The 26163-nt window shown below is 44.4% G+C and overlaps 1 protein-coding gene across 10 annotated transcripts in view; it reads left to right on the top strand.

The window, feature by feature from the left end:
• Positions 1-26163, top strand: part of PTPRM (protein tyrosine phosphatase receptor type M) — a 798103-nt gene that overhangs the window by 735164 nt on the left and 36776 nt on the right. For all 10 annotated transcript variants that reach the window (XM_043558322.1, XM_043558320.1, XM_043558321.1 and 7 more), the window contains one exon: positions 3938-4035. In XM_043558322.1, the coding sequence (XP_043414257.1) occupies positions 3938-4035 (98 nt within the window). The remainder of the gene's footprint in view (positions 1-3937; positions 4036-26163) is intronic.

The raw sequence follows: 26163 nt of genomic DNA, 5'->3' as shown, positions 1-26163 counted from the left end.
ACTGATTGTAATTTTAGCATTGAAAAGAACATCACCTATTTCATTTTTCTAGCCCAGTCTTTTTTTTAGTCTAATTTTTCTATCATCCTAATTGTTTTTTTTTTAGTCTATCCCAATCTTTTTTTTAAGGCAGCAAGTAAGAAAATCATCAAGAATACCATTTATATAATCACCCAAGCGAACCACTAATGCTTATAAATGCCCTTAATTTTAAAGTTAACCCATGTGTAGTTATGTAAACATTAAAAACCCCTATCACCTTCATAGCCTCTGAGCCCCCTTGGTGAAGTGATACAGCCATGTTTCTAGACGACATTTTATGTACGAAGTTCCTTCTAAATCAGAGAGAAATGGGATTCCTCCATTCAAATTGCTGGTACACAGAGTTAGACTAATTAGTAGATTCAAAACAAATCTTCGGTGTTCCGCAATTCACCTCCTCCATATGAGACCACCTGATAGGTCAAAAGGTAGAGCCGAATGTTCCTGATGCTCTGGATCCGTGGTTCTCCACCAGGAGAGATTTGAAAATACACCCAGACCTAACCTCACCCCAGACCAATTAAATCAGTCTTTTGGGTTAGGCTCTCAGAATTTTTTTTGAATTTTTTTTAATGTTTATTTATTTTTGAGCTAGAGGGAGACAGAGAATGAGTGGGGGAGAGGCAAAGAGAGAGGGAGACACAGAATTGAATCAGGCTCCAGGCTCTGAGCTGTCAGCACAGAGCCCGACGCGGGGCTTGAACTCACGAGCTGTGAGATCATGACCTGAGCTGAAGTCAGACGTTTACCCACTGAGCCACCCAAGCTTCCCAGAGCTCAGAAATTTTTAAACATTTCTTAAACATTTTTAAACATTAAAAAAATTTTTTAACATTAAACAATGTTTTTTAACATATTTTTTAAACATGTTTTTTTAACATAAAAACAGATTTTTAAACATTAAATTTAAACATTTAAATATTTTGGGAGAGAGCACAGGGGAGGGGCAGAGAGAGAGGAAGTGAGAGAGAATCCCAAGCAGGTTCCACGCTGTCAGTGCAGAGGGGACACAGGACTCAAACTTACAAACCATGAGATTATGACCTGAGCCGATAACCAAGAGTCAGACGCCCAGCCGACTGAGTCACCCAGGCACCTTGGATCTCAGAATTTTTTTTTTCAACGTTTATTTATTTTTGGGACAGAGAGAGACAGAGCATGAATGGGGGAGGGGCAGAGAGAGAGGGAGACACAGAATCGGAAACAGGCTCCAGGCTCTGAGCCATCAGCACAGAGCCTGACGCGGGGCTCGAACTCACGGACCGCGAGATCGTGACCTGGCTGAAGTCGGACACTTAACTGACTGCGCCACCCAGGCGCCCCAAGGATCTCAGAATTTTTTAAAAGCTACACAATAATCGTAACCTGCAGCTAGAGTTGAGAACCACTGCCCTCGGTAGGGAACAGTTACTGGAGGCCAGGACGGCACTCTGGTTACCTAGGGAAATGGACTGAGTTGAGAGGCAAAGCCTTGAGTCTGGGAAACAGAGGAGGGACTTGGTTGGTGGTTGGGAGCAGTAGTCCAGTCACAGCACTCTGAGGCCTGCCTGAGCACTGCTCTCACACATTCCGAAGAGCCCCTTGCAGAAGATGCCCCCTTTCAATGAACTGGAAAGGAGTGAAGCCGATGTGCTTTCCAGCTTCTATAGATAGTCTCCAAAATAGAAGTCGAGGAAGGAAATCATGTAAATATGATCTATTAATATTCCTTAATCCTGAGATATGTTTTAGTATGTTTAATAGTAAATAATACAATTTATACATAAGCATATAGGCTCACTTCTTTTTCACTTATTCACTGAGCTCCTGCTATGTCCCAGGTGTTCCATAAGGCACTAAGGAAATTGTAGTAAAACCACAGCCACAGCCATGTTTCCCTCCAGGGGGATCTTAAATAATCACAAGGGAGTCTAAAGCTCAGAAAGGGGAAGTGAGCTGCACTTGGGAACTGGCCCGCAGCCTGGAATAGCTCTGGAGTGACTCCTGTTGGGCACGGAAGGGAGACGTGGCTTTTCTTCTGCAGGCACATGCCATCCACAATGCTGGAACATCTGACTCATCCACCACAGCCATGGTCATCAGAACTCTTTCTGCAACTTGCAGACTAGGTGGCTCAGGCCCGTGTATCTAGTGAAGGAAGCAGAAAGTGCCTGGGCCGCCTCTTTGCGGAGGGGGAGGGGAGTCATGTTGGGAAGGCTATCTGTGTATACAAAGATAGACTCAGGGTATATTTGTTCTTGTGAATAAGCGACAAGCGGTTCAGGACACAATGAATGCTCCTGTCCACAGGCTACAAACGTAGTGATGGATGGGATCCAGTGTTTACGTGTCCCCTCTGTAACCTTAGATTGAAGTCGTTGAAATCCTCAGCCCATACCTCAGGAGAATGGCACGTGCGTGGGCTGAAATGGCGGGGCACAGCTTCATGAGAGGTGGCGGGCCTGGACCCATCAGGGGACAAGACACAGAGACATCAGGAGGTGGAGTCAGTTTTCCCGGGAAGGGTGAGCGTGTAGTCAGAGCAGCAAGGAGGAATGATAGAAGCTTGTGTTGTAGACAGAAGGCAGGGAGGTTTTGATGGTGAAACTGGAGAAGAAAAATTACCCAAGAACCAGCTGATAATTGGTCAAGATGAATGGGAGGTACCTGAAGGGGGGGCCCCGGCTGTGCCACCATTACTCAGTGTCCAAGCCTTAGCCAAGGAAGGACCACTTATAAATATCTTTGAACACACCTTGTCTTCGTGTTCATGCTTTGCTATTTATAAAATGCCTAGGTATGCATTAACTCCACGACTCCTCAAAATAACCCTGAGATGTGTCATTGAAATCAGCATGTAGACCAAGAAAGATGAAAACGCTGAAGCTTACAGTGGCTAACTCGTCCAAAATCACACAGCCAGTGAAAAGGTAGAGGCAGATCTCAAAGTCAGATATTTGAGTTCCAGATCCAGTAATCTGCACTGTCAAGATCCTATAGTACAACCGGGTCCTGGTCCCGGCATGTGCCTGACCATTTGTACGATTCCCCACGTATCATGTGGCTCTTGTGCCTTTGAGGTTGTGCTCCTCTCGTTTCCTTGCATTGCTCCTTGTTCTTTAAAGATTTGTACTGTTACCCTCAGACATGCACGAGCATCAAGTAGAGATTAGGGTTTTTGCAAATCTGGTTTCGAAGAAATGTTATATTCCAACTTCCTGTACCTGCTTCGATAGAACTGGCATTTTGTAATGCCCGCCTCCCCCCTCCCCTTTTTCCCGGGTCCATAAGAAAGAGCTTTGGAATACTCAGATCCCGGGAGTTGAGCAAGGAGGTACTGATCACGTTCAGTGACAGGAAGTACATCTGCTTAAAAGTCGAATTTCTCTCTCACTTTTGGAAGTCAGGTGGAAAAAAAAAAGGATTAATTTGACAGATGGCACAGAATAAGAAAAATATTAGAAACAAGAAGAGGCCATTTTTCCTACAGAGGCTCATTTCATTCTATATCCCATTTCCCTGGGATATCTGCCAATTGTTAGCAGGAAGAGTGATGTTATCCATTTTTTAAAATTTCACTCTTGAGTATTATGGAGATAAATAGCTAAATGATGGAGAAATAACTTTCTTTCACAGCAGTCGTTTAAGAGAGGTAAAAAGAGCTCAAATGCAGAGACGTTTGATGACATGCGAAAATTCAACCATGCATGAAAAATTCAGTATCTCTGGAGGTGCTGTTTGAGCAAGGGCACCCATCAACACTAGCATCGGTACTAGAAAGGAGAGCTAAGTCCATCTATAAAAGTGAGGGGACTGCATGCGAGCCTTGATAGGTTTATTTGCAAGCCCCAGAAATTGGCCAGTTGCAAACTTACAAAGAGAAAAAAAAAAAAGTCTGTGTTCTGTTTTGCTGCAGGACCAATGCAGGAGACCATCTATGACTTCTGGAGGATGGTGTGGCACGAAAACACCGCAAGCATCATAATGGTGACCAACCTCGTGGAAGTGGGAAGGGTAAGTCGGCCGTCCGCCTCCACGGCCACATGTTCCTGGCTCAGTTGGTAACGTGGAGTAAGGCCAGAATAGGCTTTTGAAGTATTGTGTGTACTTTAGCAAACGTTAACTACGACACCTCCTCCTGTCGCTTGCTGCACTTGCTTATAAATTATCAGTAAACATAGACTGAATTGCTTTCATTTGTTGCGATAGCAACAGACAGGCAAGGCACTCAGGATTTAAAAGCAGTTGTTATCTGGCTATATTGAGCACATGAAAACACCTCTAAGCGCGAGAACACTTGTTGCTGGGTGTCAAAACACAATGGGTGCTGCATTAGACGCGACTGCATTCCCTAGCTCTAGAACATTGACTCTGAAAAACATAAGCCACTGGATGCAGTCCTGAGCTTGGCATTCCACCATCTCCTCCTGCTTAGATTTTACTTTCCTGCCTCTCTGTTTCTGAACCTGCCAAATAGAGATCGTCGTCTTCCCCCTGAAGTCTTGTATGACTTTATCTGTAGGAACTGGTCACGAGAGCTGTTTTTATTAACGCGGGAAATACTTAAGCAGTTATAACCTAGGTAGTGGTACGCTATAGGATTATTTCCAAAGTGAAATTTATAAAGGAGAAATACACAGGGTGCAATTGCTTTGTTTTATAAGAGGGTCAACTCCATGGCTCTGCTCAACTCAAGAATCTGTTAGTTCTTTTTTTTTTTTTTTTCAAAGTTTATTTATTTTTGGGACAGAGGGAGGCAGAGCATGAACGGGGGAGGGGCAGAGAGAGAGGGAGACACAGAATCAGAAACAGGCTCCAGGCTCCGAGCCATCAGCCCAGAGCCTGATGCGGGGCTCGAACTCACAGACCGCGAGATCGTGACCTGGCTGAAGTCGGACGCTCAACCGACTGCGCCACCCAGGCGCCCCTTTTTTTTTTTTAAGTAAAAGTTTATAATTTATTATGTACTTTGATTTGCATGTGTCATCTCATTAATTGTCACTTTAACCTTATGAAGTAAGTTGGTATAACTTCCTAGTTTTTTTAAATTTATTTATTTAAATTCAAGTTAGTTAACATACAGTATAGTATTGGTTTCAGTAGAACCCAGTGATTTGTCACTTACATGTAACACCCAGAGCTCATCCCAAGTGTTCTCCTTAATGCCCATCACCCATTTAGCCCATCCCCCCACCCACCTCCCCTCCAGCAACCCTCAGTTTGTTCTCTGTACTCAAGAGTGTCTTATGGTTTGCCACCCTCTCTGTTTTTATCTTAGTTTTCCTTCCCTTCCCCTATGTTCATCTGTTGTGTTTCTCAAATTCCACATAAGTGAAATCATATTATATTTGTCTTCCTCTGACTTATTTCGCTTAGCATAATACACTCTAGTTCCATCCACATTGTTGCAAATGGCAAGGTTTCATTCTTTTTGATCCCTGAGTAGTATTCCCTTGTATATATAAACCACATCTTCTTTATCCATTCATCAGTGGGTGGACATTTAGGCTCTCTCCATAACTTGGCTGTTGTTGCTAGTGCTGCTATAAACATCGTGGTGCATGTGTCCCTTCAATTTATTTTGAGAGAGGGGGTAGGGAGGGGCAGAAAGAGAGGGAGAGAGAGAATCCCAAGCAGGTTCCACACTACCAGCACAGAGCCTGACACAGGGCTCGATCCCATGACCCTGGAATCACAACCCAAGGTGAAAGAGACAGATGCTTAATCCACTCAGCTAACCCATTACTTCATAGAAAAGGTTGACATTGTGAGATTGACCCTCAGCAGCAAAGGTAGCCTGGAGATTAGCCTAGAAGTGAAATACTGGGGCAGAAACCATAAAGGGGTTGTTGCTTAAGATTCTTGGTCAGCCTTAAAAAAGAAGGAAACCCTGCCATTTACAACATGGATGAACCTGGAGAACATCATATAAGCCAGTCACAGAATCCATGATTCTACTTCTATGAATTATCCAAAATAGTCAAATTCATATAAGCAGAGAAATGCCATAGTGGTTGCCAAGGGCTGGGAAGAGGGAGAAATGGGGAGTTGATGTTCAATGGGTACAAAGTTTTGGTTACGCTAGATAAATAAGTTCTGGAGGTCTGCTATGCAAAATAGTGCTTATACAGTTAACAATACAGTTTTGTGCACTTAATTTGTTCAGATGGTAGATCTTACATTAAGTGTTCTTACTACAAAAACAAAGAAAAAGGGACACAGGAAACTTGGAGAGGCATTGGATATGTCTGTTATCTTGGAAATAGTGATGATACCACGTGTATGCGTATGTTGAAACTCATCAAGTTGTGCACATAAACATTGTATATTGGGGGCACCTGGGTGGCTCAGTAGGTTGACCATTCCACTCTTGATTTCAGATGAGGTCATGATCCCTGGGTTGTGGGATCAAGCCTCGTGTCATCAGGCTCCACACTGCGTGAGATTCTCTCTCTCTTTCTCTCTCTCTCTCTTCCCTGCTCATACTCTTTCTCAAAAAAATAAATACATTTTAAAAAATAAAAATAATTATTTTTTTTAATGTTTTTATTTATTTCTGAGAGAGAGAGAGAGCGAGCGAGTGGGAGAGGGGCAGAGAGAGACACAGAATCCGAAGCAGGCTCCAGGCTCTGAACTGTCAGCACAGAGCCCGTCGCAGGGCTCGAACTCATGAGCTGTGAGATCATGACCTGAGCTGAAGTCGGAGGCTCAGCCGACTGCACCACCCAGGTGCCCAAAAATAAAAATAATTTTTAAAAAATAAACATTGTATATTATAATCATGTATCAATTATATTTCAGTAAAGCTGTTTCCAAAAAAAAAAAAAAAAGGATTTTCAAAAGTATCAGGAGGTGCAAATCAAGAAGAGAGACATTCAGAAGTGGGAGGTACTTTCAATTTTAGCAAAAATGGCAAACTAAATAACCTGAAAACCCTCCTCCTACAAACATCTAGAAATTCTAGATAAAATATAAATATATATTTTAATAACTTTGTACATTATATGTAAATCATATGTAAATATGTATGTTAAAAATATTTGGCTTAGCTTTCGAGAAAGGAAACTACTAGAAACCAGAAGAGTGAGAGCTAGAGGCCAGACGGAGAGCGGACACTGCCACTGTTCTTTGGAGGCTGGGCAGGTGGGGTGCATCAGTCTTGGAGGGAGGGTGGGGGACCTCAGACTTCATGATTTCAGATCTTGGGTTTTACACCCACCCAAAAACAGGAGATAACGTGTTAGGCCTGTGCAATACGAGGAATTTGAACTCGAGATTGCCACCTGACACCTAAGCTCACAAAAGGTAGGCACTCAGAGAAGGGACAGTGGAGGGGGACGCAGAGAGGTGGCAGAGGGAAGCCAGCTGGGCACCGGAACAGGGAAGGGAGAAAGAGACAAATCAGTCTTCACTGAGGATCTAGATGAGAAAGCATTCCCCCCAACTCATGGGTCAAAGCAAAATGCCCTGATATGAATCAGAACTTACTGAGAACTGTGAATCATAGTATCATAGAGTAAACTTGTAGGATGCAGATAAAATGGTACCTAAAAGGGTGTATATGTTTTTAAGTGTCATTAGAAAAGAAGAAAGACCAAGCATCTAAATCAAAAAGATATGTGTTGGGGCGCCTGGGTGGCTCATTCGGTTAAGCATCCGGCTTCGGCCCACGATCTCATGGTTCATGAGTTCGAGCCCCACGTCAGGCTCTGTGCTGATGGCTTGGAGCCTGGAGCCTGCTTTGGATTCTGTGTCTCCTTCTCTCTCTGCCCCTTCCCCGCTCACGCTTTGTCTCACTCTGTTTCTCAAAAATAAATATAAATGTAAAAAAAAATTAATAAAAAAGATATGTGAAGAACAGAATACAACTAAAGAAAAAAGGAAATAATAGAACAGAAAATTATTAAATTAAAAGCAAAGAAACAATCATGAAAATCAACAGAATCAAAAGGGTTTTGTGAAAAGATTCACAAAATAGACAAACATCTGGCAATCTGAAGTACAAGAAAAAAAGCCAAAAACTCTCAATATTTGAAATAGGAAAAAGATTCTTTTATCATAATAGATAATATGAATAGCTAACAAACTTGAAAAATTAGAGAAGTTGGGTAATTTTCTTAACAAGTATGATTTTCCAAAACTGATTCAAAATGGGACAAAAATTACGGGGCACCTGGGTGGCTCAGTCAGTCAAGCGTCCAACTTCGGCTCAGGTCATCATCTCATGGCTTGTGAGTTCAAGCCCTGTGTCGGGCTCCAAGGTAACAGCTCCAAGCCTGGAGCCTGTTTACAATTCTGTGTCTCCCTCTCTCTCTCTGCCCCTCCCCCATTCATCTCTGTCTCTCTGTCTCTCTGAAAAATAAATGAACGTTAAAAATTTTTTCTTAAAAAGTCTGAGTAGACATTAATTAAAAAGTAAACAATGGTTAAAAATTGACTCAGGGAAAAGCACCAGTCCCCAAAGTATTAACAGGTGTGTTCTACTAAATATTCAAGGAATAGATAATTCAAATCTTACGAAAATTATTCGAAGGGAAGAGAAAAGGAAGACTTCTCCCCCACTTTAAGAGACTTGTATAACCTTGATATCAAAACCAGCCGAGGACATTGGAAAATAGAAAATTATAGGTGCCACAGATTGGGAAGAGAGAAATAGACCAACAGATCAAAATAGCCCAGATGTTGACTATAGCCATATGTAGGAGAATGTGTAAATAATGGGGAAAGCACGAGCTTTTCAATACACTGAGCTAGGAAATTTGCTGATCGGTGTGGACAAAAGAAAAAAATCATAAAACACCAAAAACAAATGCCAAATAAAAAACAAAATATAGGGGCACCTGGGTGGCTCAGTCGGTTGAGCGTCTGACTTCATCTCAGGTCATGATCTCGCAGTCTGTGAGTTCGAGCCCCGCGTCGGGCTCTGTGCTGACAGCTCGGAGCCTGGAGCCTGCTTCGGATTCTGTGTGCGTCTCTCTCTCTCTCTCTCTGCCCGTCCCCGCTCATGCTCCGTCTCTGTCTCTCTCTCTCAAAAATAAATAACATTAAAAAAATTTTTTTAACCCAAAATGTAGCTTTAAATTAAGCTTTAAACCTTGTAGAAGAAAATATGAAAGAAAACATTTATGACCTTTTTTTAAAAGAATGTTTCAACGATACCTAAAGCTCAACGTGTTAAGAAGAGAATGGGGAAATTTGACCGTATAAAAATGTAAAACTTTCTCTACGTAAAGGATATAAAGTGACAAGACACTGGGTAGATGCTCTGAGACCACTATGTAAAGTATAAAAACATACAAAGCAGTATTTTAGGTGCTGAAAATACAAAAACTGTTTATTGTTTCTCAGTTCCCTCTGCTGGGAGACAGAGCAGGGGAGCTGGCTTAGAGACTGCTCCCAGGTACCTGGGCTCACCATGTACCTGGCCTAAAAGGGGCCACCCCATGTCTCTGCCACCCACCTTTCACCTGGGCAGTGGGGATATCACAGCACCTGCTTCCTAGGGTTCTTGTAAAGATTAAGTGAGTTTCGACATGTCAGGTGGTTAGAGAACTTCCCACCCCATTCTAAGGACTTCATAAACATAGGTATTCGTGACACCGTCACCTTTCCACCAACAAACCTAAGACCTACAGTGATGTCTATATTTACCTTTTTTGTCTCATTCTTTTGCTATGAAAGCAGTAATGACTAAAAAAAAAAAAAAAAAAAAAGTTCAACGCCACCAGAATTTTTGGTCTCTGCCTTCTGGCACTCAGTAACTGCCCAAAGAAATGAATGAGGGAGGTTTCTTCTACCTTAGTGTCAGAGAGCAGTTAGCCTACGCTAGGTTAATGTGAAACAGCCAAGCTACAGATTTCCTGTTTTCATGTACTGGGGTTTCTTTCCCTGAAATGTATGATGGATTCGGAATCCTTCATTTCACAAATATTTGCTGACTGCCTGTGCCTGATAAGAAGAGATCTGCAGACTGCTGTCACAGCCTTGAAAGTTATTCACCACCTCAGATTCTACATATTTGCATCAGAGCCCACTGAAAATAATCCCAAGGTAAATTAGTCTGAAAAGTAGATCATTTTAAAATAACAAGTACTACGGGTTTTAAGAAAATGATAAATAAAGGCATACATGGTCTTTTCTCGCCTAATTGAAATTCCCAAGGTTACTCTCCTCTGGACACAGTGACTGAAGAAGTGAGCTAGTTTCATATAACCCTTTTACTTTAAGGAGGGATGAGGACAGTATAGTTCTTCGGCGGAAGGGTCAAAAGAAGACCGTGCCGTGGAATTACTACAATGACAAAAGGCAAAACAAAACCGCTCACACACTAAAGCCTACTGTCTCGTGGACATGGCCCATGTTGCAGGGAGCTAGTTTTCATTCTGAGTTACCTGGCTTTGGAGCCCTGAGGTGATGGTCTGTTCCTTCCATCAGGCACTTGGACCCATCCCATTCAGGGCAGTCACTGTTGGTTTTCTTGCTGGAAACAATTCCTTCGGACAAGTAACCATGGAAATTCCAGCGAAAAGTATGCAGCTAAAAGGGGGGAGGGTGACTGGGTTTCAGATTAACCCAGAAATGGAAGCCCACAGGAGTAAAGAAACCCATCATTTTAGGTCTGGTAAGCTTATTTAAAAAAAAAAAAATCCTTCCACATCCCTACCAGGTTTGTAGGGATGCGGTTATAGCCCTGAAGAATCCTCACCTTGTTACCATCAGCCCGGTGGATCGGTCTGTCTTCAGTTAGTAATGAATTTAATGGCATCTGTCCTTGAAATGTCAGGTGTGGTTTGGGGGGGTTTTGACAAGAGGTCACATTCCCTCCGGGAAAAGGCACTGCCCTTTATTCCAAGCCACTTCCCGTTGTCAATCCTGCACATTTGTTTAGAGATTACTTCCCCATTCTCCATGCTTAAAAACAGCAACAGCAAACCACCGAAGAAATCAAAATGACACGGTTTTTAAGGGCCACCACTACCTACTTAACATGTTTACCGCACATGGTGTGTCCTTCATGAATTAGGCATGAGCTAAGCGGATGCCTGTTTGTTTACACAGACTTGCTGCTGATTCATTAAGTCAGAGCTGGGAACCCGCTTTCCCCTGATTTTTGCCCTGAAGCGCTCTGCATTAGGCGGCTGTAATTGCCGGTGCTGGAGCCTCTGGGAAGCCCTCCCGGTTGCCACACCTGGTGCAGAAGACACTTACGCTGCATTTCCCTCCAGCGGGGTCCCCGGTACATCTGCCAGGACCTGTCATTATCTGAGACTTCCTTGTCACCGCCATGCATCCCCTTTCAGCCGGTGTGTTCTGGGGAGGGACCCTTGTCAGTTTGCCTGGCACCTGCCGACGGCTGCACACCTGGCATTTCAATTGCTCTGGAATGTGCTGTGATTGTTTTCCCTCTTTAATGAACCCACCTGAGGGACATTTCGCTTTTTATCCAGTCGCCTGTTTCCCAGGCATTCCCATTTACATCGTTTGTGTGGAGATTCGGAAACTCTGTTGTGCTGTTGGGCTAATCCATCTGCCAAAAGTCTTATAACCAAATCTGCGGGACTCCCAAAGGAGATTTTTGCGCTGGTAATTTAAGCTAATGATTTCTAAACATATTTAGTCAGTTTTATGAAGACCTCATTAGAATGTGACTGTTTATTAAAAATCCAAATGAGGTCTGATAGTCATATAGGAAAATTATTTTTGAGTTGCTCTGAATAGTTCTGATAACAGGTGATAAAGGGTCTTGGGACTAAGGGAAGTGAAGGCCAGAGGTGTTAGCCTCTCTCAATATAGAGGATGCACAGAACCACCTAAATGGATGCTTTAAAGGTTGTTATCAAACCAAAGAGGCTGACCTCTGATTTCTTTCGTAACATTTGTCACTAAAAGAATAACAAAAGAAAGAAATGTAAGATGAGCGCTTCATGTCAGAATTAACTTTCTAAATCACATGCAAGGAAGGTATATTAAGATTCCAAGTGCCCCCGGTCATGTACGACAAAGAACATCTGCTTCTCTCCAAAAGTCACCAGATTTAGGATCAACGAACGAAGCAAGAGAGAGGCAAGGTTGCCCCTTTATAAAATGTGGAAATATTGGTTAATAGTAAGAATAACATAGGTAATGCCTAAAGGTACAAAATACCAACAATATTTGTATAAAATCTCTGGAGTTCTTCCAAGACATCAAACTCATACCTGAAAGGGAAGAGACAAGTTCTTTTTATAGACATAACTAAAATTTTTCTGTCTTGAACTCTCACCATTGCCTTTTATAGATCTTTTTAATGAACTGGATATTTAAGATGATATTTTATGACCTGGATAATTATAGTACTAGCCTTTGATTAATTTATACTCGTTCAACAAACCTTCCTCTCCATTTCGATTTACCATCAACCATGTCAAAGATCGTATTAATGTAGCTGATTCAAGCCTTACCTCCCTCTGTAACTTTAACAAAAACTAGGGGGAAAAGAGGTAGTTGGCACTACAGTATGTGATGATTCCCACCCAGGCACTGCCACACTTCACATCACCTACCCCCAGCGTATCACCCAGGAGGCAAAGGACTGAGCTATCAGCAGGAGGAGAGGGACCCTCTATAGACCCCTCCATGCCAGCCAGCTCCTCCAGGAAGGATGCTTCCCTAGCTGCCCCACTGAGCCTTTGAGGTTTTCTCTGCCCAAAGATTTTCTCAGTTCCCCTCTTTAAAAGTTAGAAAATTCATGAAAGAGCCCAGTTTGTCTTGTTCACAAATTAAACCCAAAGGTTGGCTTTCTACTCCCTTTTCAGCCCAGCATCTCCAACATTTAATGATATATTTACCATATCTATGGCTTTAAGAAATGCAAAGATGTTTATGATGCACTTGTCCTCAAGGAACAGGCAACCACTGTAGAGAAAACACAGAGGGGCACCTGGGTGGCTCAGTCAGTTAAGTGTTCGACTTCGGCTCAGGTCATGATCTCGCGGTCTGTGAGTTCCGGCCCTATGTCGGGATCTGTGCTGACAACTCGGAGCCTGGAGCCTGCTTTGGATTCTGTGTCTCCCTCTCTCTCTGCCCCTCCCCTGCATGCACTCTGTCTCTCAAAAATAAATAAACATTTAAAAAGAATTTTTTAAAAAGGAAAACACAGAGAAAGGGAGTAGATGGTGAGATGGGAAGGAGCGAGTGGTCTGACACAGCTGTGAGATCTGATGGGGAAGTACAGCTGAGTCTGGAGGGCTAGTTGTGGCCTTCCAAGGCAGAGGCAAAGGTAGACGCAGGAAGTGAGTGCTGTGTTTGTTGTAACAGAAGGCACTGAGCTGGTGAATCGTGTGTTCTAATTAGTGCTTTTGAAAGGTAGTTCTAGCAGCCACTGCAGAAAGGTGACCGAAGGCATGGAGACAAAGTCAGGTTGGAGCAAGACTTTCAGACTCTCAGTGAGAGATGATGTGCACTTGAGTTGTGGCCATGGCATTGGGAATTTATGGGAGACACACAATTTGGGTGTTATTTGGGGATGCTAATAAGGGAAAAGAACTGAATTATGCAACAAGGTTTCTACCATTGTGACTTGGAATGCTATAAAGAATATTGACCAAGAATGAGTATGTATCCCTTCTCTCTGCCTCAGCCCCCCAAAAAGAAAAGCAAGTTTAGGAAGAAACTAGCATGATTCATATTGGACATGCTGACTTTGAGCTGCTGAATGAACAATGTGGGGCTTTCCAGAAAGTTCTGGAGGGATACATGTGCTGAAGACATAGAGACTATTAAATGTGTGATTCTCTCTTCGTTTACGGAGTATCTACTGTGTGCTAGGCTTTGGACTAGACAAAGGATAACAAGATGGAAAGACATGACATGATCTAAGAGCTAGAAAGACTGGCAAACAAAAAGTTATAATGCAAAGTGATAACCACTGTAACAGAAGCATGGCATTCGTGGGCAAAAAAACAGGGAGAAGAGAAGGACTAAAGACAGAGTACCAGTGAATATCTGTATCTCAGGGAAGACAGGGAAAGAGGGACTCAGAATGGAGACTGAAAATGACGTATGAGAGAAATAAGGTAAGAACCAAGAGACTCCACAATCGTGACTAAGAGATGATACAGTTTCAACGAGAAGGAGAAGGTAAGCAGTGTTGACAAAAGCTGCAGAGAGGCCAGGTACCTCTAGGGAAAGGTAGGTCAGCAAAATATATTGAGCACCTATTCTGTGCCAAGCATTCTGCTAAGTGACTGAACAAGCCTTATTTCTTTGAATTATCATGGCCACCCTATGAGATACATAGAAAGATTTCTATTTTCAAAGTTAGCAAACTAAGGCTCAGTGAGGTTAAATAATTTGGCTAAGGCCACAGAGCTGGAATGTCTAGAATGTCTCACTCCAAAGGCCATGCTCTCTCCACAATTCCACAAGGCCCCCGCTCCCTGTCTTTGGTACGTAGCTTGTTCCTGGAGACGTAAATCAAAGAAAGGAGATGGAACAGCACCTAGAGGTGAGAAAGGGTCAGGATGTGACTATAATGGGGAGAGCACCCATGTGGGCAGGCAGTGGTGGTGGTGATGCGGTGGACACGAGCAGAGTTGGAAGTCTGAAAAGAAGATGTAATTGGAAGCAAAGATGAAAGGTACAGGTAAAGAAAGGGGCAAGGGGACAGAGGGAAATCACTGACAAGGTGGAGGGGGGAGGGTTCCTTCAGGGAACAAGCCAGTGCAGGATACCTGTCAATGTATGTAGACACAAGAGGCCAGAGCTACAAAGATACGTTAAGCATGTCCACAGGAATGAGGAGGCAAACATGGGGACCCAATTCTATGACAGAGGTTTCAGAATGCTCGGGTAGTTCATACAAGAGTCACCTCCCATCACACTGGAAGGTGACGTTGGAGGGGTTTGCTAATAAATGCTTCCCGGAGGAATGTGGTGTATGGAGCTCAGTGCGGGGCAGCAACTAGGGTTTAATCAGCAAGGGAAGAAAGGAAGGGAAGAAAGGGTGCTCTAGGCAGAGACATAGTTTCCCTTAGTTTCCCCAGGGGAGACTGCGGAGATGTGTTCAAAATGAACATGGCAAGAATGGACGCTTTATCACAGAGAGCTGGGTGTGCACTTGAGGAGTGGGAAGCAGAGAGCCAGCCCCTGAAGGACTGAGTGACAGAATGACATGGAAAAGGGGACATAGTGGAGGTTCTGCAGAAGGAGAGTATGGAAGGCAGAAAAAAATAGCCATTGAATGTAACAAGGAAAAGTCTTTGGTAACCTTCTGCCTGAGTAGCTTCAGAGGGAAGACCCATCAGAGCCCTTCAATTATATGCAACAGAAATCAACTCAGGCTCATTTAAGCCAAAGGGAAATTTACTGGAAGAACATTAGGAGCTCAGCACGTTGATGTGAAGAATATGGCTTGCAAACAGACAGGAAACAAGGCACCAACTCCAGAGGGCCAGTGAGTGGAGGGGCCTCATGGCCAGTCTGGTCAGGTGCCGGCACGGAGAGGACGCGTGCCGACAACTTGCGGCCCGTTTTCACTGTGCTCAGGATTCACATTACAGGGACCAGAGCATCTGACTCCTCCAGGTTGGTTCATATGCTCATCCCTCGCTGGCCAGGGCCCCTAAATGGCAAGCCACCCCGTAGGGAGGAAGAAGTTCCCCAGAAGGAAGTCAAGAACACATTAGAGAGCATGAGTGGGTGAAACGGAGGTTGAGTGACCTAATGACCTGTAGGCACAACAGACAGGGAGGACGGAAGGCAGTCTGCAGAGTCAAGGCCACAGCAGAAAACGAGAACACACAGACGGAGTGGGAGCTCGTCAGAGGCTTAGCTGAGAAGGGGAGCGAGAGAAATATGGCAGCACACAGAGGACCATTGAACAATCAAAGGCTATTTTAAAGGTGGAAGGCCTTTGAAAGTATTATGGGTTGAGGAAAGAATCGGGAGAGGGAGAGAAACTGAACATCAGCATGTGGACAGCCAAGGGAGTTTTCTCCCCGAAGGGGCAGGAAGCAGGGCCTCCAGAGCGCTGGTCTTCAGTTCATCCTTATGAGAGGTGACAGCGTTTCCCCTGAGCCAGGAGAACAGAGACAGACGAGGGTGCATTTAGATAAACGGAACCAAAACATAAAGAGAAAACTTGAACCAGCACCCTCTCCTGATGGTGTCCGTTTTCCCCGGTGACGATAGGAGCAAGGCCCTGGGCTGAGAGACTTAAGGAAGTTGGACAAATCGCTATTTTAGGGAGGCCCAGGAACGCCGGGGAAGGGGGTCAGCCTGGAGTAGGAGCTGGCATGCTCCTGTCTTAGGAAGAAGGTATGAATCGGGGAGGGTGTCAGCAAGATGAGGTCGGTGGCAGCAGGACCAAGCTGCACAGGAATCTGGGGCGGCCGGGAGCCAGAGGCCTCGCAGAACTGACAGAGGGGAACACTAGGGCCTTGGGGGCATCTCTCAGGGACTAAACCAAGCGGGTTCTCACCACCCGGCCTTAGTTTACGCATCCTCGCAATGAACAGAAATGGGCCCAGTGACCTCTAAAATTCCGTGTTTATATGAGGAACGTTTGTATGTTTCTTGTTTACGTTCTGGCTGGAGACCCATTTGAATAACAGATGGCATCTGCAGCTCAGATCTGTTTTAATGCCCGTGGCCTCCGGACCTCCCTGGCGCTCACTGCCTCCTCTCTGAACACCAGCAGCGGGGAGGAAAGTGTGGAGTCTGGATTCTCAAAAGGGAATGAATTCAGTAGAAGGACAGGAGGGTCGCTTCCTCAGGACAGAGCTGTCCACTCCTATTTATTCCGCACTAGTATACATGAATTTTGTAGGTCTGGAGCAGAATACTGCAGTGGGTGATTAAGTACCAACGGGACGAATTCTGTCGGTGTTCTATGTATATTTAATTTGTGCAGACCGTAAAGATGCTCGGTTTATAATTTATAAACTTTCTTTTCAAAATGATCTAATCTGACTACAGTAAATTAGGATTTTGAGAGAAGGTACTCTTTTCGAAAGGTCTCAAAAATGTCTATAACGATGCCTTGGGTTAGCAACTGGCACAATCAAGCAGTCTCCCCTTCCGCACACATTTCTGACCAGCAGCACCACATCTGTCTCCTTGCATGCCGCAGGAAGGGGGTTTGGGGAGAATGTGGCTCCTTTGGAGAACTCTTGCAGTCATCTAATAGAGATATCTATGTACACCCCATCATGTTCTGTGTAGCTGCAAGTATGACTTTTGCATCTGGAAAACTATCTCCTTATGCATGCAAATAGTTATCTTACTCTCCCCAGATCCGTTAGAGAACCCTGATTGTTACTTAAGGCCCATCAACCCAGTTTGGATAGCCAATTTATTTAATTGAAAGGTAAACTGTGGTATAAAGGACATGCAAAAATGGATACAGTTGTAAAATAAATTCATTTCACTAGGAGACACTTCATTGACTACTAAATTGAGTGACAATTTTGAAAAATGTGAGACTAAAGGAAACAGATACTCTCAGAATAAAGCAAGGAGAAAACCACGTAACTTTATTCTTCAATCTTAGTGAAGGTTTATTATGTCCTTTTTAAAATTTTTTTTAATGTTAATTTATTTTTGAGAGCAAGAGAAAGAGGACGCATGAGTGGCAGAGGGGGAGAGAGAGGGAGACACAGAATCTGAAGCAGGCTCTGGGCTCTGAACTGTCAGCACAGAGACCAATGCAGGGCTCGAAGTCACAAACTGTTGAGATCATGACCTGAGCCAAAGTCGGCCACTTAACCAACTGAGCCACCCAGGCACCCCATGTTTTAAATTAAATTCTAAGTACTGCATTTTAGGGCTTAAAGTAATGAAGTTTCTTATGTAAAATATGATACCTCTAATGCTAACCCCAACTTCCAGAAAATTTCTAATAGTGTGCCTGTAAATAAATATGCGTGTTTATATGAGTGTGTGTGTGTGTGTGTGTGTGTGTGTGTGTGTGTGTAATACCTACTTTTTTTTTTTAAGACTGGCTATTGCCCTCCTCCACATTTGCTCACTTACTTGGGTAACTAGACTAGACCTCTTTCAGAACTGCCGCAATCCCTGTACCTGATCCAAGTTTCTTCCCAAATATATTCATATCTCTCTCTTTCCTTCTACCTTCCTCTCTCTCTCTCTCTCTCTCTCTCTCTCTCTCTCTCTCTCTCTCTCTGCCTCCCTCCTTCCCTTACTTGCACATCCTTACCTCAGTTTCAGAAATGCTCTCTGCCTTATTGGGAACACCCAGCTGTCATTCGTTCTAAGTGCCGACCATTGTGTCTTCTGGATTCTGTATGCATTGTCGCAGCGAATTAATGAATTTCCTGTGGGGAAGACAGGATCAGGCTCCTATCTTTTTCACACACCTCCTGTTTCTCTGATGGTATCCACGGCAGAAATCTTAACCCCTTGGAGTCTTTGTCCATCTCTCCTGCGGCTCTTCTGGGACAATTCCTTAACGTGCAGGTATCAGATGACCTCTCAACCTGCTGTAGGTGAGGGCCAGAAAAACAGAAGGGAAGATCCCCGCCTTTAAGACATTTACAATCCAGGGGCGGCTGGGTGGCTCAGCTGGTTAAGTGTCCAACTTTAGCTCAGGTCATGATCTCACGGTTTGTGAGTTCAAGCCCTGCATGGGCGGCCCTGGGCTGAGCGCCCAGAGCCTGGATCCTGCTTTGGATTCTGTGTCTCCTCTTTCTGTCCCTTCCCCGCTAGCACTCTCTCTTTCTCTCTCTTTCTTAAAAATAAAAATAAAATAAATTTTTAAAAGGTTTAAAAAAAAGACATTTACAATCCAATATTAAAGGCAAATCACACAGTTGCACACAAGAGAGAACAGCACACCTTTGGGTACCATTTTGCCCTCCCCCACCAGACCCCAGGCCTCTGTGAGCAAAGACTAGCCTATCTCATCTGTGAGTCCCAAAAGGCCAGACACATAGAAAGTACTAGAAAATAGGGGCGCCTGGGTGGTGCAGTCGGTTAAGCGTCCGACTTCAGCCAGGTCACGATCTCGCGGCCCGTGGGTTCGAGCCCCGCGTCAGGCTCTGGGCTGATGGCTCAGAGCCTGGAGCCTGTTTCCGATTCTGTGTCTCCCTCTCTCTCTGCCCCTCCCCTGTTCATGCTGTGTCTCTCTCTGTCCCAAAAATAAATAAACGTTGAAAAAAAATTAAAAAGAAAAAAGAAAATAGTCAGTAAATGTTTTTGAAGAAGTGGAAGAATAGTTACAAAAGAATATAAGCTAATGCAAAATAACCTATTTGGTACAAGGGAGATTTCTCTTTATTGATCTCCTTCCCTTGATTTCTTCCATGTTGGGAGAACAGGCTGAAATCTTAAGTCACACGTGCGTACAACACACTCATTATGGACGTGAATGAAGTTCACTGCAGCTCTGTTGGTTAAGACAGAAGTAAATCTACATTCAGCCCACCTAATGAACCCTTTTGCATTAAGTTCTTAACAGTTCGTCCTAATCCATTATGTCCCTTTCAATAAAAAAAAAAAAAAAGGCGAAGTGATTTTTTTTATCCAGCTGATGATGAGTTATAAATCAGGCTTTGGAACCAATGCTTTACCCGCTCTAAGTTATCTGATGCGTTCCTATCAGCCATCTCCAATATTGCCACAGCGGCAGGATATTATAGGATGAAAGCAACTTTGCAGGTCTGAATAACAAGTGTTTCTCCAAATACACTCTCCTGGCTCCCTGGGTAACTGCCAGCTGCGTGCAGTTCAGCTCTTTCAGTGTGTCCAAACCCATGGAGATGACTTTGCCGGAGTGCTGGCTTTTATGGTCATTACTGTCAAGCCCTGTCGCTTGCTGAACTGGCAGGTCCTGGAAAATCCTCGTGTTCGTCTGTGTCGGTCCTTCCACCATATTCCCTGTTTTACCGGGCTGGCCTTAGACCCTCTCTCGTCTCACTCTGTTACGAACTTTATCTGCAGTTGCCTCCGGGGTGCATGGAGGTGGTCACCTGCCGTAGCGTCTATAAAATGCTTAAGAGTGTGGAGGCCCCGAGTATTTAGCAGATGGGCAGTGCACCTGGGACAAGAGCATCCTAGTTTGAGGCTTTTATAGCGCAGCCCCGGTCACATTTGTACCAGCACAGGCAGCATACAGCTGTAGTTTGTTGGCAGTGTAATTGCATGAAATATGGGATGATCTCAAGGCTGCAATAGGCCTCCACCTTTGTTCTGCTCACATGAGCACTCGGAAATTGGTTTTTCCCCTACTTTGCACACTGCAGGTATATCCTATTCTTGAATAATTTGTTGAAACCCACAGTAAATGGTGTCCTATCTGGAATGCAAAAAGTTTTTCCCACGTCTACTTTTTGGACCTGCTAACTTCATCTTCTGAGGCCTTGCTCTGCCTTTTAAGGCTTGGGGTTATCTGGCCAAGTAAATATGTGAGTAAATGTTGGGGGCCTCCCAGAGAAGAGGGCCAAAGACGCAAAATAGTTCAGTGAATGGTTTTGTGACTATGCACAACTTCATTCTTTGGGGGTTTACCTCTCTTAGCTTCAGACTCTCTACCTTGAAATAGAAACAGAACCCTTATCACTTAAAATTATAGAAGGACAGAGAATTTTTCTTCTAGAAAAGCATGGTACGTTCATGATCTCACCGATGATAGATTCATTTCTGATGTTACAGGGTAGAGAGTCCAAAAACAAGAGTGAGTTTGTAGACGTTTCAATCCTTTCAACTGGTTGAATCACCTTTTTCCCAAACTTAGGATACACTTATATAATGTACAGTCAAGAATTAGGCAGGTGCCTAAATTCTTCAAAGTCTCTTGCTCTGTTTAGACATTCCTGTGATGACCTAAGAAAGAGTGCAAAGGAACAGATGAAGATATTGAGGCCCCCAGGGAGGCCGGTGACTCATAGAAGATCCTCTTTTGTTCTTCCTTCACCCTTAGAGCTATTTACCTTCCCAAAGAGATTCATTGGAACAAGAGTATATCCCAGAGTATCTCAGAGGAATTTACCCCAGATCCATGCTTCTGAAATTAAAACTCATTGTCTTCCTTATCCTGGCATAGACTAGAGAGTGCGAGCTGTTGTTATCAATAGAGCACCCGGTGTGTTAGACTATGAGCTATTCCCTTTTTAGTAATAGAGGTGTTGACACAATGGTAAGAGGGCACAATGCCAACCCCCACTAAGAGCTAGTGGAAATTCCTCACAGGCTAACCAATGTGGTGGGTCTCTAGACCCTCACCATGGCTCTGTGATACAGGCATTGTGCTGTCCCCATTTCCCAGATAATAAACTAAAGACTTCAGATGTTAAGAAACTGGCCCAAAGTTCCACAGCTGGTAACTGTCAGTTCACGACTGGAACTCCAGAACCACACTCTTGACCACTAATGCAATGTGGCTTCCAAAGAAATTCATTCTAGAGTCATGTAATTGGATCATTCTCAAACTTGAGATCATTTTAACAGTCGTGTAATCTACTTACCTTCTTCTGCAAATAAGGAAACCGAGGACCAGGATGTTCCTGTGACTTTCACAGGGTCACACAGCTAGATTGTAATACAGCTAGAATTAGCCCCAAGCCCTCCTGCATGCCAACTGGGCCTCTTGCCATTACACTATGCTGTGTCATCATTAAATATATTTTTCAAGAGAGGTTAGAAAAGCCTTTTTTATCAATGGTCCTTAAAAACAAAATGTTAGATACCTCTGCCTAACAGAATGTGTGTATGGGTGTGTTTTCAAGAACATTTCTGGTCTATAACTAATCCCAAGAGGTCACATCCTGGAAGCCTAGGAGAGGCATCTGGCCAAGTCCCTGAGCTCACCTGCTCTAGGAACCCTGAGGTGCCTCCGTTACGGTGATCACCCCATCTGGCTTCTGCAGGCCGCTGTCCGCTGTCTACCCAGCGGCTGGTGACAGAGATGCCTGACACGTGAACCTGGGCAATCACCTGTCCCTAGCTCCCCTGTACCCAGCCCACTCATACATACATCCCAACGTCCGGCTTGCACTCTGCACTTAGCAGTCCACCCTGCACGGCAGCTGGCTCGGCTGCACAGAGCCCCGAGGTGGTTCCAGTGATTATGCACGCTCACACAAAGGGACTAAGTACCCTTTAAAAATGTGGGTCCTGCAGAAATCCATTTTCTGCATTCTCCTCCGCTGCTCGAATACACACCTTCTATCCCTACACCATTTCTGTTATTTTAAATCATCGCACCAAAGTTAGCCAGGACAGTGTCAGAACAACTGGAGACCATGAAACAGGAACTGTCCTTACTGCTGTTGGGAGAATCCCATCCTTCCGGGCACCACCACCCCCTCCCGCCAGCCCGACAGGGACTCCAGACCACTCAGGCTTCCTGGAGATGCCTCTGCCAACTTTCACCATTTAGAACGCCTTCCCTAGTCCGTCCACCCATGGAAACTGAACTTCATCTTTCTGTTCTCATCTGTGATGTAGACTCCCTTGTACAGGTTTGAATCTCTTCCTTTAGAATTAATATTCTTTCCTCTGACTTCCAATAGCAGGTTTTATTTGTTAGTTTTCACAAACACTCACTTGTGCCAAGCATGTTCTCAGAGCTTTACAAACAAGAATCTAGTTAATCTTGATAAAACTTTATTATTATCCCCATTTTACAAAGGGAGAAACGGAGCCACAGAGAGGTTTGGTAACATGCCAACGGTCACACAGCCGAAAAAAGAGGCCAAGCTTTGAACCCAAACAGTTGGCTCTGGGGAATGTATCCATGACTACTAAGCTTACCTCTCATTCTGCTGTGAGTCAGAGTCAGATTTGTAATTTACATACCTGTCTCTTCACAAGCATTAGAACCGTAGCTCATTCCTCTCTTTACCCCAGCGATGCCTGGTTTGGGTTCTGCTCATCATGGGCTTTTGAGGCTGTCTGGATGATTGGCAGGACAGCCTAGATGCCACTGTTGTGAGCTCAGACACAGGCTTGGCTACATCGAAGTCACAGTGTCGACCACCTAAATTTTTAAGTCCATCTTTTCATATCTCCAAGCTTCAGATTATGCATTCATAAAATAGAGATAATGCTGTGGCCCCACAAAATTAGTGCAAGGTGGCATGCAATCAGATCATTCTAGAACTTAGAATGATGGTAACCTCCATATGGTCTAGCCAGAGCTCTTTTTGCGACTTGCACCAAGTCAACAGTTAGAAAACTTTATGAACTGAGAAGTCCCGTGTAGATCTAAATTGTTACCCTGGTACAAATGAAGACTCCCAAGAGAGACAAAAATATGGATTCTTTTTCTCAAAAAATATATCAGATTTCACTCTAAGAAATATCGCCTGGGGAGATACATAGATATAAATATAGATGCAGATGTAGATATAGATACGCACATGATGTTATCATTGCTTAAAAGGTTTCTGAAACTCATCTTTCAGAATGATCTTTAGAGTATGTGACCCGCTGTTTCTGTTGTCCTTAGCAGTGGGGAATGTCCCTCCTATGGCGGGAGGACTTACATTCGGGGAATAGCTAAAAGTCAAAGCCAGATCTACTGAATAAGATGAGGACAAGCCGTCTGGATATATGTAGAGCTGTTGCTTACTGATCTAGCCGGACTCTAGGTCTAGGATGCTATTCATCCACATGAAGTAGAGAGAAAAGGGACAAGACAGATTCCTCAGGTGGTCTACAAGTGGACATTTAAATTTTTTTTTCAATGTTTATTTATTTTCTTTGGGACAGAGAGAGACAGAGCATGAACGGGGGAGGGGCAGAGAGAGAGGGAGACACAGAATCGGAAACAGGCTCCAGGCTCTGAGCCATCAGCCCAGAGCCTGACGCGGGGCTCGAACTCCCGGACTGCGAGATCGTGACCTGGCTGAAGTCGGACGCTTAACCGACTGCACCACCCAGGCGCCCCTACAAGTGGACATTTAAAATGCCACAAGAGGGGCGCCTGGGTGGCGCAGTCGGTTGAGCGTCCGACTTCAGCCAGGTCACGATCTCGCGGTCCGTGAGTTCGAGCCCCGCGTCAGGCTCTGGGCTGATGGCTCAGAGCCTGGAGCCTGTTTCCGATTCTGTGTCTCCCTCTCTCTCTGCCCTTCCCCCGTTCATGCTCTGTCTCTCTCTGTCCCAAAAATAAATAAACATTGAAAAAAAAAAATTTAAAAAAAAAAAATAAAATAAAATAAAATAAAATAAAATGCCACAAGAGTCACATCAGCCCATGCGTTTCTTTGCAGTTGGTGAAAACAAACGTTACGGACATGGGTGTGGCCTTGTGCGTCATTATAGGCAGTGTATGCAACATTAATTAATCGGTGTGGTTGGCAAGCCAGATAGAAAGCCAGAAGCTTTGCGGGTGGGGAGGGGAGTTCAACAGGAGCTTGAAGGCGTGAAAGGGGGATTTACTCAGGCTGTGAAGTGCTTTTCTCAAATTCAAACTTTCCCGACCTCCAGAAGTTCAGGATCTAGTGCCAGTTTCCAAACAGTTTTCAAGGATGTTGCCCAAGGGAAGCCCTAGGGCCATAGGAAATAGGTCTGGAACTAGAAACTAGGAACTAGGGACCCTCTTATGAACCAGGTACTTGTGCAAAGTATTGATATGTATTATCTCAGGTGATCTTCCCAACCTCCCTAAGAAATCAGTGCTATTGTCTTCTTTTCCACTGGAGACAACTGGGGCTCCCAGAGCGTAAGTCACTGGCTATGACACCACAAGCTCACTGGCAAGAAAAATAAAGCTTGTCTATATGTCTATATGACTCCATCACACTGAGACCTAAGCAATCTGTATTTTCAGGGTATTCAAATGAATGAATGTTTTTATTGCTGCGAGAGCACTATAAAAAATTGGGGGAGGGGTCATAATAAATCTGTTCTCTTGGGATCTTGGCTGCCAGCTCTTCTTGGCTAGGGCTCTTTTTGGTAACTGTGCTTGTAGCAGTGTTCTAGCTCTTGCTATCCCAGATCTCTATCAGAGCTGTACTCAGCTGGCCCTGAACATAGGACTGTGGTCGTTCTGTCTTTGGATGGCTCTTGTGTTGTTTTTTGTTTTTTGTTTTTTGTTTTTTTTAAAAAGGCTGTTGAAAATCTCTTGACAAATGAAAACTGTAAACAGTAGCTTTTTCTTTTTCTTTTTCTTCTCTTCTACCCCTTTACAGATGTGTTTATTAGATCACACTATGGTGCCCCCAGTTTAAGAGCTCACATTCAATTCCGTAAGCCTTCTTACTCCTGAGTTTCTTAGCAAAACGAGTCCTGGGACCCATGCACAGTGCACGTAAATAGACCTTCCCATTCTGCTCCAGGCTCCTTCCTGCCAGCTGCTAGGGTTGGTGATATAGAAGGCACCAGCAGAAACACAGCAGTTTGTGATCCTGGATAAAAATGAGCAATGGTTTCTGTTCTTCCCTCCAGCCCCCAGCACCCGCCCAGAATACCCTCTCTTGCTCCTGATGAGGCAAAGTAGCTAAAATTATTGCTTTCCACTTGGTATCGGTACCTGAAGCCAGACCTGGCAGAAATTATAATCCGCTTTGAGTTCCCTCCGCGCAGAGAGCCTTGAACCTGGGGCCAGCGCCTGGGTCTGCAGCCTCTCCCTCGCCCGCCACCCATCTAGCTCATTTCCTGGAGCAAGTCCCTAGCCCTCCCTGTGCCTGCCTTTCTTCTGTTTCTTTATTTTCGGACAGGAGAAATGGAAGGAATGAAGAGGACAGGAGGAAGGCCGGCCCTGACCCGTGCTGGCTCTCTCTCTCTCTGGCCAGTCGCTTGCCCTCCCTGAGCCACTCTGTGCAGCCGCAGTCAGGAGAACGCAGTGATTTCCAGTGCTGAAATCCAAGCATGAAAGCCTTCTGTGCGGCAGCTGTAATGGTCTTGAAAATGAGTGTTTGGAAGCTGGCTCTCTCTGGGACTCCTCCCAGCTCTATTGGATAGGAATCTCCTCCCTGCAAATCACAGACACCATTTCCTAAATTCTGTTGAGAGTTCATCAAACCACCCTCGTGGAAGACTGGACTGCTCCCCAATCCTCCTGGTCCCCAGAATATTGTTTGCAGGGAAAGAACAGTAAAGGAAGCACTGGAATCTCTACTGGTTTTGTTTTCCCCTCAGAAACCAGGCACACATGTCAAAGCGTTTTCCTTCTTCCTTCTCTGGAGAACCCACTTCACCTCT

Source organism: Prionailurus bengalensis, chromosome D3 (genome assembly GCF_016509475.1).
Source record: "Prionailurus bengalensis isolate Pbe53 chromosome D3, Fcat_Pben_1.1_paternal_pri, whole genome shotgun sequence".
Classification (NCBI taxonomy): domain Eukaryota; kingdom Metazoa; phylum Chordata; class Mammalia; order Carnivora; family Felidae; genus Prionailurus; species Prionailurus bengalensis.
The sequence above is the reverse complement of the archived record's forward strand: the minus strand, read 5'-3'. Positions and strand labels throughout refer to the sequence as shown.